The sequence below is a fragment of the Lasioglossum baleicum genome, chromosome 18 (genome assembly GCF_051020765.1).
Source record: "Lasioglossum baleicum chromosome 18, iyLasBale1, whole genome shotgun sequence".
NCBI classification, from domain to species: domain Eukaryota; kingdom Metazoa; phylum Arthropoda; class Insecta; order Hymenoptera; family Halictidae; genus Lasioglossum; species Lasioglossum baleicum.
Genome location: NC_134946.1, coordinates 8,426,922 through 8,443,011, shown reverse-complemented (window position 1 = coordinate 8,443,011; position 16,090 = coordinate 8,426,922). Strand labels below are relative to the sequence as shown.

The following is a 16,090-nucleotide window of genomic DNA, read 5'->3' as shown; positions in this document are numbered from 1 at the left end:
AAACACATGATAGATAAAGATTAATTTCTATATACATACATGCAATTAGAAGATTCTTCTCAAGTAAAGTCAGAACGTCTCCACGATATTTTCAAAATACTTTTAGCGATACATGCACCAGAATGTCAGTCTCTTTGGCGAAGTACTGCAAAGCATAGACGAAAAACGTTATAGAAGGAATATCTCGAGCAATTTTATGACATAGGAATTTATAATACTGACAGAAACATAGACAAGCTACTGAAGCTACCCACTGGATTTTTTCATTACCATTCTCGTGTCACAACCATACTTGCCGACTGAAGCCGGTACTGTAGGAATTCATTCAGGATTTCATGTATTTTTGAATATGTAGATTCTTGTTATTAACATTATATTATATGGATATGTAAAACCACAGACGAGAGCTCGTTTGTGGTAAAACGTTTCTTGTATAATTTTGCATCTCATCTTTTTGAGCCACTAAAATTACTACTAGTAATCATTATTCTATAGAAATACAGCTTATAAAATTATATTGTTAAAACAAATATGTGATGTTATATATACCATACATTATTTATTTCAATGATGTTTTTAAACCATTTACCAATAAACATTTATTGAATATATACAAGAATAACAAACACTTATCAACTATCGGCGCACAAAGTCACCATGACATGCTTAACTTTCTTGATAGCCAACGATAATTGTTTATCCGTAATTTCATGATAAAATACAAACCTGACAGTCGAATCATTCAAAGCCAAGCATTTGACGACTACCATATCATCTTTGTAATCGCTGCAGATTTCTCCTAAGCGGTTTGCAAATTTCATGGCAGTGGTAACACTTGTGTCGACCTTAACGAAAACCATATTCGTTTGCACTGTATCTAAATCCACTAGAAACACTGGTTTTCCTTGAAATATAATACCTAATCCAGTGTCTTTTATCGATTTTGCAAATTCAGAGGCTTTTCTATGGTCTTCTTTCAAAATTGGAATCATGTCATCGAGAGCAACTATTCCGGCAGCTGCTATAACACCAACTTGTCTCATTCCTCCCCCCAGTACCTTTCGCACTCTCCTGGCTTTCTCTATAAACTCCTTGCTCCCACAGAGCACAGAACCCACAGGAGCACCTGAACAAAATAATTTAAGGTTAAATAAAGCGGAATGTATCTAGTGAATTTTTAAAAGAAAAATTAGAGAAAATGTACCTAAACCTTTGCTGAGACAGAAAGTAACAGAGTCAAAGCCTGCAACGATCTCTGCAGCAGACTTTTCAGATCCCACACTTGCATTCCATAGCCTTGCTCCATCCATGTGTAACTTCAAATTATAATCCTTACAGAAATCAATTAGTTCCGTGATCCAATTCTGTGGAACTATTTTTCCATTGATTGTATTTTCTACTATGACCAGTTTAGAAATTGGCTCATGGTCTCTGTCCTTTCGGAGATTGGATTGTAGTTCTTGAATGTTAAATGTGCCATCAGGATTGTTTTGTAAAGGTCGAAGATTCACTCCTGCCAATTGGGCTGCACCACACTGTTCGTAGAGTATACAATGAGCATCACTGCCACAGTATGCCTCGCTTCCTCTGACATTGCAATGATTCATGACTTGAATTTAACAAAATTAATATAAGAAAAGAAATTTGGTGAATTATTAGATTGAAGTATACTGTGCTTACTGGCAATTAAGTTTCCCATTGTTCCAGAGGACACAAATAAAGCTGATTCCATTTCGAGAATATTAGCTGCTTTCTCTTCCAGCACTATGAATTCATAATTTAATAAAACGTCAATAGGTGTTAGTAGAATTTTTAGTGTAACACTAACTGAATAAATTTGTTAACTGTTATGTTTACTTTGAACTGTTGGATCCTCAGAGAAAACATCGTCACCAACTTCTGCATTGGCCATTGCTTCCCTCATTTTCTTTGTTGGCTTTGTTAACGTGTCGCTTCGAAGATCGATAACTTTTTCCTGTAAAATTATATTTTATATATTTTGAAATCTACAGACAAAACTTTTCGTTACTTACGATTTTGCAAATGGCAGTCCGATTAGCACAACTGGTCCTTTCATAGTCCTTACTGGAAAAGAAATTAAACTAACAGTCTTGCAATATCATTTGCAGCATTCGCAATGCTCTTGCGAACAAAAGGTACTACTGTATTCAACGATGTCAAATGCATACCTTGACTTAGTTCCAGCTTCGCTCGACGTGCGTAATCGCTGCATTTGTATGGCATGAACTGTTGTTTTTACATGCCTCAATAGCTCGCTTTTTCCACCTTTGAAGTTAGTATTGCATGCTTTGCACCTCGCATTATATACATTGCCATTGTACTTTTCCAACCATGATGCGAAGATAGGTTCATTGAGCCAATGTTCACAAAAGTTCTTCTTGTACACCTTCTTTTTCACTGATGGCGGTGTGTTGTTAGTACTATCTGTTCATAAAATATAAATTGGTGATCAGTTGTCACAGATTGTACAGTCAATCGTATAAGTCTTTGACCACTCTTTAAAACAGTGAATAAGTTATTTAACACGTTCCATGCCGAACCGTTTTTGCTTGACAATTAAACAAACTTATGTGTTTTGTTCTATACTACATTTTTTATAAAGGTTTATATTGGATTTTTTGGAGAACATAGTAGAATTAATTAACTAGACAATGTGATGAAGGAACTTTATAAAAATTTCAATTTGTCGAAATTTCCGAGAAAATGCTCAAGATTACATTTCCCAACTTTCCTATGTGGATCAGTATTTAAAAAAAATCCAAATCGTTTGATTCACTTTTCGAAAAGTTGAAGATACGCGGTTGACTGTATATTGACAGCTTATTCTAACAAGCTGTTAGCCTCAAAACATTTTTTCTAAAATTTAAACATTAATAATTTATATTTAACGTATCTTTTCGGTCGTAGTATTTACTTCAGAGAGGGATTATTTTGCCGGGAGATTCCCCGACTTCGACCGAGAAGGGTTAAGTATATAAATAGTTATTTACAAACTTACTTGAATCGACGCTACTCATGTTGAGCAGTTTTCCAACAAAATTACTGCAGCAAAGTAAATCGCTATGAAAACTTTAAAAAGATACAGACATTCTCAATTGTCAGCAGCGAAGCGTTGCCGCAAAATTCCCTCCGTGGGATCGGTAACGCTATAATCAGCTATAATCGTGGGAATCCGTGGGATGTGTCTCAAACCAACGGCCCCCACTCTGACGTAACATCGTCTTCCACTTCCACTTTGTTTCAACTGGTCCATGTTTCAACCGCGCTCAACGCACCGTAAATGTCAGTAAATGTGCTCCGTACGTACAGCAGTTTACAGTACAGCGCATGCGGCAGGGCCGATTTATACTTAAACTTACCGTAGGTCTACATACTTTCATTAAAATGCATTGAAGAATATCTGTCTGGTCGGATATATATTTGAATATAAATCGACCTTTCCGCGTGTGCGTAGATGGTGGAAGCAAAGTGGGAGGCGATGGTACGTCAGAGTGGGGGTCGTCTGTTTGGGAGTCGTCCCACGATTAGCATCACTGCGTGGGATTCAGTGGGATTACATGACGTCACGTTCCGAGGATTATTCGACCAACGTATTTACCAATAGTGGCGGGTATATTCCACGTATCTGCCTAACCTAGCCATGCTTTCCTTTGCCCTCATCACGAATCGCAACGTTACTGGCTCACTGTAACGTGAGGTTTCTTTGGTCTCTTATTCAGTTTCGAATAGATTTGCCAAGGGTAATAGGCGACATGATTTCAGAAAAAGACACGTACATAGGAGTCATTAATAATATCAATCTTACCAACTTTTTAACCGACGCTATCAAACTTGAAAGCACGGTGTCCTTATGTACCTGTGATTGTTAGTACGACAATTTATATGATTATTCATTATGTTTTATCAAAAATAATGGTGTCAATATATTCTCGCAGGTTCAAGCATTGAACGCTGTTGTAAGTCACGAAAATGATCGTCGGAATCTCGACGAACTATGTATCTAATTTACCGAATTGCGTTGCAAGCGAACAACATGGTACATTACACCCAAAGACTGTGGTGATCTGCGTAATACACAGGTGGTATCACTTACGCTGAAATATTTGCTTGTAGACGTATAGAAAAATCTTCGGGAATCCGACTTGTTCTTGCATCCGATAGTATTGTAACGGGTAATAAAATCCTCGAAAAGATACATCAGATTTGAGAACACTGTTATAGGAACACTAAAAATATATTGTTATTTACAATATTATTTACATGAACGTGTACGCAGTACACAGTATAATTACAATCCATTGTCGTACTAACGCCCAAGTAAATAACATTCGATGGTTTTAATTTAGTAATTGCGATTCTCCTCGCGATTACGATCCCTGTCGTGATCCCGTCTCTGACGACCCCAGTCCTGTCCCTACCGGTTGTAATTTTGCCTATCGCGGAAGTTTCCTTGATTTCGTCTCGAGAAGAAGTTGCCTGCAACAAAAGACGTCGCGCGTTGTTATCGTACTCTTCCGAGCGCCGAGCAAACAATTCGAAAAATCGATCGACCCACCTTGCTTCATTTCGAAGATACGTTCGTTGGAGTCGACGAAGTTGTTCACTTTATCAGTGAGTTGCAAAGCTAGAGACTGGAGTCGGCTCGGTTTGCTGCGATGCATGACAACGGTCTCTGTGGGATCATCCAGCGACGCCATCAGCTCTTCGTTGATAATCATTTTACTGATAATGGAATGAACAACGGATCGCTTCAATTGGTACATTTCCGCTAGTTTCGGCATAGAGATGGAATCGTAGACGTGCGAGTACGTGAACAAATACGTTCTCAAAGCTTGCTCTTTAATTAATCTCGTAAGCATGTCCCGAACTTTATCCGCTTGATAAAATAGATCCCACACTTTCGCGTTCATCTTCTCGTTGATTATGAAATCATTGTACGCCGACCAATTTCCGTTGCGCATCGCTTTCGCCGCGGCCACGACGTGCTCCCTCATCGATTCCGGAGGGCCGACCAACGATTGACGTTCGCTCGATCTCAACTGTTGGTAGAATGTTTTCGAGATCATCCTCCTTTTCGCGTCGAACTCGTGGGCAGCCATGTACGGAATTTCAATGAGCATCGCGGAAACTAAATAAACGCATTCCAAAAGCTCCAAATTGATGTGCATGTGGAACGGCATTTGCCTTTGTTTCTCGATCTTCTCCTGTTCTTTGCTACGCTCGTGTTTCCTCTGAGGAAGAAGACCTTGCGCCAACAATTCTTTCACCTTTCCCGTCACCATCAAGTCGGCCAGCAAATTATGCGCGTCTTGAATATTCGCGTGACGGAACGCACACAACCCTAAGTGAGCTATAGTTCTGTTGTACAAAATCTACGAACATACGAGAATTTAAGTAGATATATCTACATATAGGAGCACAGAAAAGACGACGAGTTTCAGCAAATACAGACCTGTGTAGCTGGGTCAGAATGCTGAATAGTTTCTTGCAAATGGGACATTAAAATTAGGTCGCGTGCTTGGAACCAGTTGTCGTGAAGCGCGTGATGATAAATATGAGAGAGAATCGCGCGAGTCCTGAGCCTGTCCGTTCCGTCGTGAGCGTAAACGTATTTACACAGCTTCTCCATTACTTGGACGGACGTTATAACGTCTGACCCGAGTTCTCCCTGAAACGATGCATCTCCGTGTCGATCACTGAACGGTCTCTTTGCATTTACATTTCTAATAGCAATCTATACACTCCATAAATCACCGAACACTTCCTTATCTTCAACAAAATGACGATAAAAGAATACAAGCGTCCAGCTTGATTTTATTGTTTTATTCTGATTAGATGTAGTAAAAGTTTATTATCCAAATTTGAATAAGTGTCCGGTGACTTATGGACGGGAGTGCATATGCTTACCTCTTTCTGTTTAAGGACGTTCGGATCGAATTTGTAATATAGATGCTCGACTTTCCGTAGATACACGCGGCAAAGTTCGGACACGGTTCTTTGTCTCTCCACATACTCTTGAACCTTATCGATTATCGTAGTCACTTGTTTCTCGTCTTTCAATCGGTCCACGTACTCGTTGCTATGCGGATCGCATTCCTTCAGCAATTTCGTGAACTCATCGTCTAAACGTTCTACCAATGTTAACACGCATCCATGTATTTTATAGGGAACGGTTTCGAACTCTTCCGCATCCTCGGACACATTCTCAGCGATTATCATGTCCTTGGTGCTCAACAGCATGTCCAGGATCTCTGTTATACGCTCCAAGATCTTGGACCAGTTTTCGGGCTTCATCGCGTCCGACACTTTCGGATTATAATCGAGAATAGAAGATACGATCGAGAACTTGATCTTTACAGCCACCGCTGGTCCAAGATTATGAGCATCGGCGATCGATTGCAACTCGTGCAGAAGCTCTATCTGTTCCCGTCTGTCCGTGCGCTTTTTACCGCGAGCTGCAATGATCTCCGATAGCTTCTTCAAAACGGCAGCCACATTGATCTCGGCATCCTTCGCGAACATTTTCGGCTTCTCGGATGGGATGGCCACACCGCCTTTCACAGTCTCCCATTCACCCTCTCCATCGTCCTCGTCCTTCCTCCTTTTCCTTTCTTTGTCTTTACGTTCTTTTCGATGCTCTTTCCGCTTCGTCTTGTCTTCATCCTCTTCCTTATCGGCTGTCCTGCCAGAAACAACCAGAAGCTTGTATTAATTCTACTGAAAATATAATCTATTCGTTATAATTTATATAATATAAATCATATTATGTTCTGATTTACTTTTTGATGAATCGTTCGCGAATATTCTGATATTGTCCATCGTCTTCGCTGCTCGTGCTTTCACTGTCCGAGGAACTGCCCCAATCGGATTCGCTTTCACTACCGTCTTCTTCACCGTCGGTCGCGCTTTTCTGGAAAGTTATAGATCGTTTAAAAACCTGATGAATGAATACTTTGAATGTTTTCTAGTATTAGCTATCATGTTACAAACTTTGAACTTCGATATGTCTGGTACGCTCGCTTCGGAACCAGCTTTCTTGAAAGCTGCAGCACTGTCGTCGTCTTCTTCGGATTCTACCACGTCTTCGGCTGAAACGTGAAGTATCGATTAATCTCTGTTTCGAACGATACACGTATATCGTACACGAAACTCGAAATTCTATGTATTTACGTTTCTCTTCTTCCTCGTCGTCGTCTTGATCCGGATTCTCTCTGAACTTGACTATATCGTCTTCAAAGTCTTTGTTATATTTACGAAGTTTCTGACGTAATGACGTCAAAGATTTTGAATTATTCTTCGACATATTTTTACGGCCTGCGCGGTCCTCCCACACTTCATTAATGAAATCTTCCATCTCTACCAAACACCTGACATAAAACCGAGGTGTCTGACCAGCTTCCTCTTTCGCGATTACAGGCAATGCCTTTTGATAGGCACGCATCAGATCCTCGAAACCTATAATTACACAATAAACAGTCAATCACTTGTCGTTAATAATATAATTGTTCATTATCTTAAACACTTACTGGACTGCATACTGCTCATGTCTTTGATCTTTTTATAATTTCGTATGAGCTTAATGAGGTTTGCAATTTCTTCATATCTCTTCTCCTTTGCCGAACGAACGACACGTTTTGTTTCTTCTTCATCATCGCTGAACTGTACATTTAACAAATACAAAGAATTAGTAATTCGAAGTAAAGCACTTGAGAAGCAACAGTTGTACTTACAGTGAAAGCTGCGGTTTGTCCCCTAGGTATTTCCTCCTCCTCCGATGCACTTTCAGTCTCAGAGTCTGAGACTGTTGCGAAAAAACGACTCATATTGTAAAAAGATACTGTAACAAAAATGCAGAGTACATGTAGAAAGCAGCGGTAGAAATTTTTCGAATATTTTATAATAATATTTCTACAACATTGGAAGCCTCTTGTAAGTATGTGTGATTAGAAAAGCCTTGATGTAAATAAATACATATAAGCGGCAACCATCAGTATCGTCAAACACATGACACAGTATTTTCATGAATAACGACCGAAACAATAGGCGCGCTGATACCAAATGCAAGTTCCTTTGAAAACACGAGTACTACTTGTTATAGAAAACTTACAGGGTATAAAGATATTGTTTCGTTTTCCTTATGGACGGCAGAACTACTGTAGGTTAGAACAGTGCTCGGAGCACTAATGGCCGCTACGTGGAGCGAGACGCGCGTGCGGAGAAGTGGTGGTATTCTTAGACCATATATCTGTGATTGTCAGGAAGAACACCGCAGTCACCGCATGTTACATACTTTCAGTTTCGAGATATTGCCGTTTACAGTTTTGACTGTTAAATTGCATTATTTTTTTTGAATCTTTCGAATTTATTTTCATGACTTTTTTTATGGTGAATACGTAAATTATTGCATAAACTCAAATTTTTTGAAATTGTGACATGCGACGTTTTTCCTGAAAACCACAGATATGTATACATAATTATAGACCCGGCATAGGTATAGTATGTGTATAGGAAAGCCGAGAGTTCAATGAGGCAAAGACCGTGGTAAAGTGTGACGTCACAAGATAATTTCAAAATGGCTGACACGGCAGACTGACGACGACACTACGCCACCACGCCATTAAAATGTTGTAAATGTGATCGATTAATACGTAAAAAACATTCTGTAACTTGCATAATATGCGAAAGTCAAATATTGATTCCTAAAAAAAATAGTTAATATATAATATTATTACTTCATATTATCAACATCTATATTAATATTTAACGTTTTCCAAATTATAATTGACAGATTAGCCATATTTAAAATAATAAGTAGACTGCGGATCTTTATGCTGTCACGTCGTCTATTTAGTTTTCGGCAGAACCGAAACCCATGCGAGTATTTAAATAGTTACAGTTACATATTTACAGGCCTAAATAATGGCCCAATGGCGCCACACGTGGTCCACCCGTGACAAACGGTCACTCGTAAATAGATTCGGATTTCACAGATTGTACTGAACGAGAAACAAAATTCGGGCTCCAGACACACTGAAGTGTTACACCAAGATGTTGGAAAAATTCAGGGACCGCGAACGTGAAATCCGAATCCGTGAGAACCGCGCGAATCCGAGAACCTGAAATAGCTCCTGAACAGGTAAATACAGGGTTCTAAATAAATAAATACGTGGGGAAAGCACGGAGCATTCCCCGCGGCGGGAAGGTTTCTCACAGGAAAATAATGCTCGAGAGATCGGCAAAACTTCGTTTATTAAACGGGTGGTCGTATGCTGCGGCCGGGAAGGAACGAAGCGGCAAACAGAAAAAGCGAAACGGGCACGTCGCGTCCTCCCACCGGGGAAAGTCTCGAACGTCTCGCTAAAATCGACCACAGCACGAGCCCCCCGGGAATCCGCGACTTCGCGTTAATACTGGCGTCGGTCAATCACTAAATCTATGATCTCGTGTCAATCTCAATCTCACCGGTCTACAGCAACGCCTGCGGACACGTTGTTTAGCGACGCGAAAAAGAACACGCCCCCGAGCCAACACGAATCGGTCGCAAATGAAATAGTATGGCCCTTACAAACTTTGACACTTACCAAATAGCAAGAAGCGAGTCTTCTTTGTTTCGGCTGACGACTACTCTGTACTAAATAAGTCCAACGTGGTCCAACGACACAGTGACTGACAGTGACCAACCGACCAACTAGACTTACCAGACCAGGGAACGGGAAACGCGGACCAGTGTTCCAATATGGTCCAAGATTTCTCGCGCATGCGCGGTCAAAACAGTAACGTATCTATGATGACGAGATAGTGGAGCCCTGCGCCCTGAGACAGTTATATTGACGCGAAAGTACCGAAACAATCTGTTCCGGACAAAAAAACTTCAGGACGTGTCCTACAAGTTACAAAATATACACAAATACACATGTTATACATCCATTTTTCAGAATCAAATCACACAAATCTTTTAAAATTCTGCGGGGTGCTCAAGGTACCCCATTTTATCGAGAATCTTACTTTACTGAGGCTGAAATCTTGGACCATATCGGAACAGTGACGCGGACGCGGAATGTCGCGGAAGCGAGGCGTCCCCCTACTCCCTAACTATTTCCTCCGGCGCGACGTTCGGGCTTATCGCGTACGTTTTCTCGGCAGGGACGAATCTCGCGTTATTGGCTCCTGGCCTCCGGCAAATCGGCGATTTTCCTGCTGCGACCCAGGGTGGATGGCTGTCTCTCGTGTAGACGTGATCGACGTGAGCCGTTTCGGGTTCCGGCAGTGCACTTTCCATTCTCGACGGGGTCGAGAGGATGTTCGTCTCGCATCCACATTCCCTCGTCCGCTCCTCCAGGTTCGCTAACCCGGGCTCAGTCTTCCCCTTGCTGTTTCGGCATGAGCTATGATCCGAGACAGATCCTCATTGATCCTCATCCGAGCTCCTCCTCTCGAGGTATCTTCTAGTATCTTCGCAAATTAGCGGCAGGAAATAGGATCCGGGTCTCTCCTTGGGGTCCGGCTACGGCCCTGAAACTTCACGTCGCGCCCGGCGTGGCGGCGCGACGTTCAAAACGCAATAATTCTCGTCCACTCGTACTCGGCTTTCCCAGGAAGAGCGCTCGCAACGGCCGTTCCGCATCGGCACTGCTCGGCCTCTCTTTACCGGTTCGGAGGGACGTAGGAAAAATCTGCCACGTCACAATGCATTTATGAAGAAATTGGCTGGGCGAAATATAAAACAGTAAAAGATATCAGAGTGATGCACTTGATGGCGTCCTTGAGGTCGATTTTCAAGGTCATTTGAAAATCATTTCATGCTTATTATTTCCAAATTTAATTGACCTTGAAAATCGACCTCAAGGTCAATTTCAAGGACGTCATCAAGTGCATCACTCTGAACTGTACAACTCTGGATCTAGCATTTTTTTCAGAAACTGTATCCTTTAAGAAATAATTAGCCACAAACGTTCCCAACTCCAGAGATTAAGGGGTGCTTTCTACCCCTAAAAAGCGTATTTAGCCGAAACAAAAAAACACGTGTATAATATTTTTCGTGAATGTGAAATGATCTTCACATTCGAATGTGTTTTTAAATTTCGTTCCAACTGCGTACCTGACGCATGCTTAGTGGAAGTTCTCCATACTCCAAGCGTTACGTTACATACTTGTTTTATTGGGTGCATGATTCAAACGCGCATGCGAACAACACATTGCGATTAATCAAGTCAACGGATTTTATTTTCAAATGTCGTTTATTATTATTGTATCATAACAGGTAGTATGACTGAAATAAATTCCGCTCATATTCTGTCGTAATCTTTAGCTTGAACCTTTACACGAATAGTTTCAAGCACGACATTTATATAAACTTCACAATCAAAACTAAATATTGTGCCTCGGCCATCTCTATGCAGTCGTGATTGTACCGTATTCAAAAATATGGAATACTGTTACAGCAAAAATAATGCATCGGAATTGGCCAATATAAAGTTTCAATATAGAATACAGTTTTGCTTCAATTACAGAAAAACTGTGTTGTACATTTAAATATACAAGCCGCATACAACGCATGCAGTAAAAACCATACCAGATACAAATTATAGAAAGCGCACCTTACTCGCAGAAAATATATTACACTCTGACGTCTCTGATTGGTTATCGTGCTCGTGGTCCGGCCAATGAGATTGCTCGAGGACCACGTCACGCGTCGACTCGTGCGCCGCCGTACGACACATTGTTCTATCAATCTCCCACCACTGGACTCCTTCGAAAGAAGAAAGAAGATGGCTGCGCGGTGCGATAAAGAAAACAATCTCTCGGAGCATTGAAGGCTGTAGAACAACTACGTACCTCGGAGTAGAACAGACCAGGAGCCGTTCGAGCCTCTCCTCGCCATTGTCCGAGCCGCCGCCGAGGAACGAACACTGGAAAGAAACAACGGGGAAAAAGCGGTTTTGTGTGGACAGTTACATGTGCGTCCCTGTCACGGAGCGGCCAGTCTCTGGAGGATCGTCCTTGGAATCGCTCGTTCCTGAAGCCGGCTCGAGCAGCTAGTGATCTCAAAAACAAAAATGGCGGACGTCGACTCGAGGGTGGACCACTCGGACCCCGAGCTGCGGTTCCTTTCCGTCGACAGGAATAATTTCAACGATCCGGCGACCCAGGCGGAATGGACACAGAAGAAGCTCGTATGGGTGCCGCACGACACCCAGGGCTTTGTGGCGGCAGGTATCAAAGGCGAGCGTGGTGACGAGGTCGAGGTCGAGATCGCCGAGACGGGGAAACGCGTGCTCGTCGCCAAGGACGATATCCAGAAAATGAACCCGCCTAAGTACGACAAGGTTGAGGATATGGCCGAACTGACGTGCCTCAACGAAGCCTCCGTGCTGCATAACCTCAAAGACAGATACTACTCCGGCCTCATCTATGTGAGTTTGACAGATTTTACTGCTTTACTGTCATACGAGTTTTGACAAGGGGTAGCACTTGCTACCTTTCAGGAATGTAGCATAGTGATTCAGAGGTTTTCTTAACCTTGGGAGCTCCAAAAATGTAGAATCAGCTGTAGCGTTGTGAAGTTCATACACAGTGCTCCTCCCTTACCAGTCTGACTACAGGAGAACCATTGATGTGTTTGTTATCAGTATCATTATTATTTAGAATCATAACACATAGCATGATATTCGAGGAGATTAATACTTCCTTGCGGTAATGTTTCACTCTTGTAACAGTCGCAGTTAAGTACTATACGCTATATTTTTTACGTAAAGAGAATTTATCTCATCGACACACCTAAGTGTTTCTTTGTTTGATATGATAAGACGCAACATAATGCTAAGGAATTTTAAAGGATAAATTGCGGTTCATATAATGTTGTAACTATGAAATAGAAACAAACACTGGTAGCAAATGTGTTAACAGACTTCTGAACGATTGCATTACAGAAAGAAGCTTTACAATCTTATTTTATATGATAATAAGAAAAAAATTCATAGATGATTTGTTGGTTTACAATTAATTCTGCAATTGAGTAATGAGTTCGCCAAGATAAATCCTTAGTTGTTTATCATAGTTCTTTAAAAATTGTTCTAGTTTCTCTATTGGAGTTATGATTGTACTAATGAAAGTTGGGAAACCGAATGGTAGTGGACACAAAGACAATGATTACTATTGTTCGATGTGAGAAGGTTTATTCTTAGATAATATCTGAGGAATGTGTTTCATTCGAAAAACAATAGAAACTTGACCTGATTATAGTTGTACAATAGGTGCAGCTTTTATTAATTTTATTTATGATTACACGTCTGTAGGTTTCTGTGTTTTATTGTGATAGTTGGCTAGATATAATATATGTATTGTAATGTGTTTTAATCTGTAATTAGTATCATATAGTATTTTCTTATCTAGATTTCTCAGTTTATTGCGATTGAGATTAACAATGCTCAATTATAATAAAGAAACTGAGTTCGTACGAAACGAGTTATGCATAAAATTATACACTGTTTCGAATATATCATATTTTGCAAAATAATTTCATACACATTCAACATTTCACTATAAGTGTTTTCTTACTTTTGTACTTTGCAAGGCATAATTTCATTATAGTGACTCGAACTGTAGATAATTGAGAGACAATGTAAACCAAGTTTTACATTCATGAAAATTGAGAAACATTTTATTTCATGATTATTAGAAAAAAATGTTGTTCTTTGAGAATGGCGTTAAGTTAAATTTGGAAAGGGCTGTTAAAAAATTGAAATTTGATTATTATTATTTTTAAATTAAATAACTAGTTTTTTGATTTTTATTACTGAAAAAAGTGCATAGATTTGTAAACATAGTGGTGACCTAAGTGAAACATCTAGCAGGGTTTGATTATCTTGTTAATTATTTAGTAATTGCCTACTATTTGTGACACAAACTATCATATCACTGTACCTATCTTCATAGTGGAGGCATATAATGTCATAAATCAGCTACCACCTTTGATAAGTTAGGACAAAGTATATTACTGTGGTGATTGCTAATCTCAACAGGAAAAATTTGAATGGCCCCATTCTTTTCCTCAAATAACCAACAAGCTATTTCTTGTGTAAAAGAAACTTATATAATTGCCAAAATTCCCACATGTATTTCCCAAAATTGAAATTTGATATTTCTTTCGAAAACATTGTTGAATCAAATTTAATTATTTCATGACAATATGTTTTATGTAAAAAATATCTACATAAGTTGAAAATACGATCTTCCCGACAAAAGCAATTACTTTCAAGATATAATTGCAACTTAGCAAGCGTTTTCACTTAACAGTTGCTTACTCGATGCAACACTGGTCATTCTAATGATCCTTATCTTTTCTTATCGCGGAAACTAATATTCTGCCTGCTAGCAAATACACAGACAGCATATTACAGAAAAAGCATTAGCTATCATTAGGTCTAAGTAGTTTCTGATAGAGCATTCACTTGTTGATGCTATCAGAGGTAACTCAAACGAACGCAGGAAACGTTATAATTGCAATTGGATTGTTGAAAAATCATTTTAAATGGAGGAAAGGTAAAAGTTTCGTGTTATTGGACGGCCGCAATATGTCCTGCCTCTTAGGTGTTATCAGAAACTGATACCACTGTCCTATCTTACTTCCACGTAACATTGAGTCACTGTGTTTTTTAGTATGGAACACTATAGGAATTTCGCCTTTTTCTCCTGTCATTGCACGATTTTTATAAAGAACGCAGTAACATTTTTCGATTCATATCTAAAAAGAGAAATAATTTAGTAATTTTGGGAGGACCTTTCTTTAAAAAACAATTCTAATAAGTTGTTAAGGATCATATGTATACAGATAATGTTTAGTAATTCAATTAGTGTTATTTCTATAGAGAGAAAAAAAATGTAGTAATATTTACAGATGATTTTCATAAAGAATTTAATTCTAGTAATTTTTAAGAGTCATATCTACGATAATAAATAGTGTAGTCATTTTGTAGCGTTCATTAATTAGCTTTTTTAAGTAGCTCAAGAAGAAATAATTTACTGAATGTTAACAATCCTTTCAACAAAGAGTACCATGCTGTAACTTTTTAATATTCTTTTGAGAAGCCAACTGAAGAAGGTTTCTTCCAGGCTTAATCGTTTTTCTTCAAATTTTATTATCACCGGGAATTTTGTGCAACTTATGTATCCACACTATGTAATCTGCGGTTACACGAGATACGGTTGTACAAAGTTTCCAGCGATTAGGGGAACATCGAGAATCGAACGGGGAACAGTGTGCCAGCATAAAAAATATTTCAAACTTATAATTTTCATTCACCGAAACTCGAATCAGCTCGGACAATAAACAATGTGAAATGACCCCATAAGTAGTGGCGAGTTTCCAAAAATCTTCGAAACGTGATTGTTGTCTTACGAAAGTGCATTAGACTGCGGATTTTATGCATTTATGAGAAAAATAGAAACGTACAATTTAAAGCAGTGGACATATTAAAAAGATTTAAGGACATCGGTGTATTAGTTTCAGCTTAATAAGATAATTAAAAGAAGAAAGAATTTCTTATTTGGTTCCTTCGGCTTGTAATCGATGCAGACAATTTTTATTTTGCATAAAGATCCGCAGTTTACTAATAATCATGTTTATAAATATCAATGAAGAGATGATAAAACGTGAAATGAAAATAAATATGGAAGAAATTAATAATATTGAATGATTTGCGTTAGTTGTAACGTGTGGCCTAATAGATGTAGCGTCTAGATAACGGGTGTTCCGATAATAGAGGTTTCACCAGACTCGGATCCGGCGAAGAATCTTTCGATTTTCGTCGGGATCAATTAAAAAAGAATTTGAGTGTCGATTGGGCCTTACGATATAGAAATATCTGCTTACGTATGGCAGGCATTCTAGGACACGAAGGAATGACGTCATGCATGTGCCTCGTACGTGCTGATTTTTCTTCTTTCGATCCGCAATATATCGCATTCCGTGCACTGTTTTGAAATCATACGAATCTCTGCCATCTAGACCGTCGAAAAAGTTCGATTAAAATTGGTAGACTTGTAAATATAGCTGCAGCTACAGCACTAT

The 16,090-nt window shown here is 39.5% G+C and overlaps 4 protein-coding genes and 1 long non-coding RNA gene across 17 annotated transcripts in view; 2 read left to right on the top strand and 3 right to left on the bottom strand.

Moving 5' to 3' along the window:
- The window catches only part of LOC143217942 (uncharacterized), a 44,908-nt gene extending 44,544 nt beyond the window's left edge, over positions 1-364 (bottom strand). For both annotated transcript variants that reach the window (XR_013010942.1, XM_076442701.1), the window contains exons 1-2: positions 223-364; positions 40-145 (exon numbers count right to left, since the gene is read on the bottom strand). The gene's annotated coding sequence lies outside the window, so the exon portion shown is untranslated. The remainder of the gene's footprint in view (positions 1-39; positions 146-222) is intronic.
- Positions 295-4,241, bottom strand: LOC143217940 (L-allo-threonine aldolase-like). 4 transcript variants are annotated; one of them, XM_076442698.1, is made up of 9 exons: positions 3,827-4,105; positions 3,620-3,706; positions 3,020-3,167; positions 2,190-2,445; positions 2,034-2,085; positions 1,858-1,975; positions 1,681-1,764; positions 1,205-1,609; positions 572-1,126 (listed from the first exon to the last, which is right to left on the bottom strand). In XM_076442698.1, exons 3-9 carry the CDS (start codon positions 3,036-3,038, stop codon positions 633-635), a joined length of 1,428 nt encoding a protein of 475 aa, XP_076298813.1. In that variant the 5' UTR covers positions 3,039-3,167; positions 3,620-3,706; positions 3,827-4,105; the 3' UTR covers positions 572-632. The 4 variants fall into 4 exon arrangements, with proteins under 4 accessions (XP_076298814.1, XP_076298813.1, XP_076298812.1 ...); XM_076442699.1 differs by lacking the exons at positions 3,020-3,167; positions 3,620-3,706; positions 3,827-4,105 and adding exons at positions 295-462; positions 4,115-4,241 and having other exon boundaries at positions 727-1,126; XM_076442697.1 differs by having other exon boundaries at positions 3,620-4,105.
- Positions 3,021-4,225, top strand: LOC143217950 (uncharacterized). Its single transcript, XR_013010945.1, has 3 exons — positions 3,021-3,381; positions 3,476-3,885; positions 3,957-4,225. It is a non-coding gene; the product is annotated as an uncharacterized LOC143217950 (long non-coding RNA).
- Positions 4,237-9,761, bottom strand: LOC143217935 (eukaryotic translation initiation factor 3 subunit C-like). The gene is made up of 10 exons (XM_076442682.1): positions 9,603-9,761; positions 7,752-7,858; positions 7,548-7,680; positions 7,192-7,476; positions 7,012-7,109; positions 6,801-6,931; positions 5,929-6,703; positions 5,474-5,689; positions 4,577-5,393; positions 4,237-4,497 (listed from the first exon to the last, which is right to left on the bottom strand). Exons 2-10 carry the CDS (start codon positions 7,842-7,844, stop codon positions 4,436-4,438), a joined length of 2,610 nt encoding a protein of 869 aa, XP_076298797.1. The 5' UTR covers positions 7,845-7,858; positions 9,603-9,761; the 3' UTR covers positions 4,237-4,435.
- A 2,003-nt stretch (positions 9,762-11,764) lies between these two features.
- Positions 11,765-16,090, top strand: part of Zip (myosin heavy chain 10) — a 29,671-nt gene continuing 25,345 nt past the window's right edge. For 7 of the 9 annotated variants that reach the window (XM_076442680.1, XM_076442679.1, XM_076442677.1 and 4 more), the window contains exon 1: positions 11,766-12,434. In XM_076442680.1, coding sequence (XP_076298795.1) covers positions 12,078-12,434 — 357 coding nt within the window. In that variant the 5' untranslated portion in view covers positions 11,766-12,077. Of the gene's footprint in view, positions 12,435-16,090 lie in introns of all 9 variants that reach the window. The other 2 variants (XM_076442681.1, XM_076442678.1) reach the window with 2 other exon arrangements.

Coding starts and splice junctions, on each gene's coding strand:
- LOC143217940 (XM_076442696.1), bottom strand. CDS start 4,175: ATGCAAGAACAAGTCGGATTCCCGAAGATTTTTCTATACGTCTACAAG. Junction 2,446..4,114: donor CTACAAGCAAATATTTCAGC/GTAAGTGATACC, acceptor TTTTATGAACAG/ATAGTACTAACAACACACCG. Junction 1,765..1,857: donor TGAGGATCCAACAGTTCAAA/GTAAACATAACA, acceptor ATGAATTCATAG/TGCTGGAAGAGAAAGCAGCT.
- LOC143217935 (XM_076442682.1), bottom strand. CDS start 7,844: ATGAGTCGTTTTTTCGCAACAGTCTCAGACTCTGAGACTGAAAGTGCA. Junction 7,681..7,751: donor GACAAACCGCAGCTTTCACT/GTAAGTACAACT, acceptor TTAAATGTACAG/TTCAGCGATGATGAAGAAGA. Junction 7,477..7,547: donor CATGAGCAGTATGCAGTCCA/GTAAGTGTTTAA, acceptor GTGTAATTATAG/GTTTCGAGGATCTGATGCGT.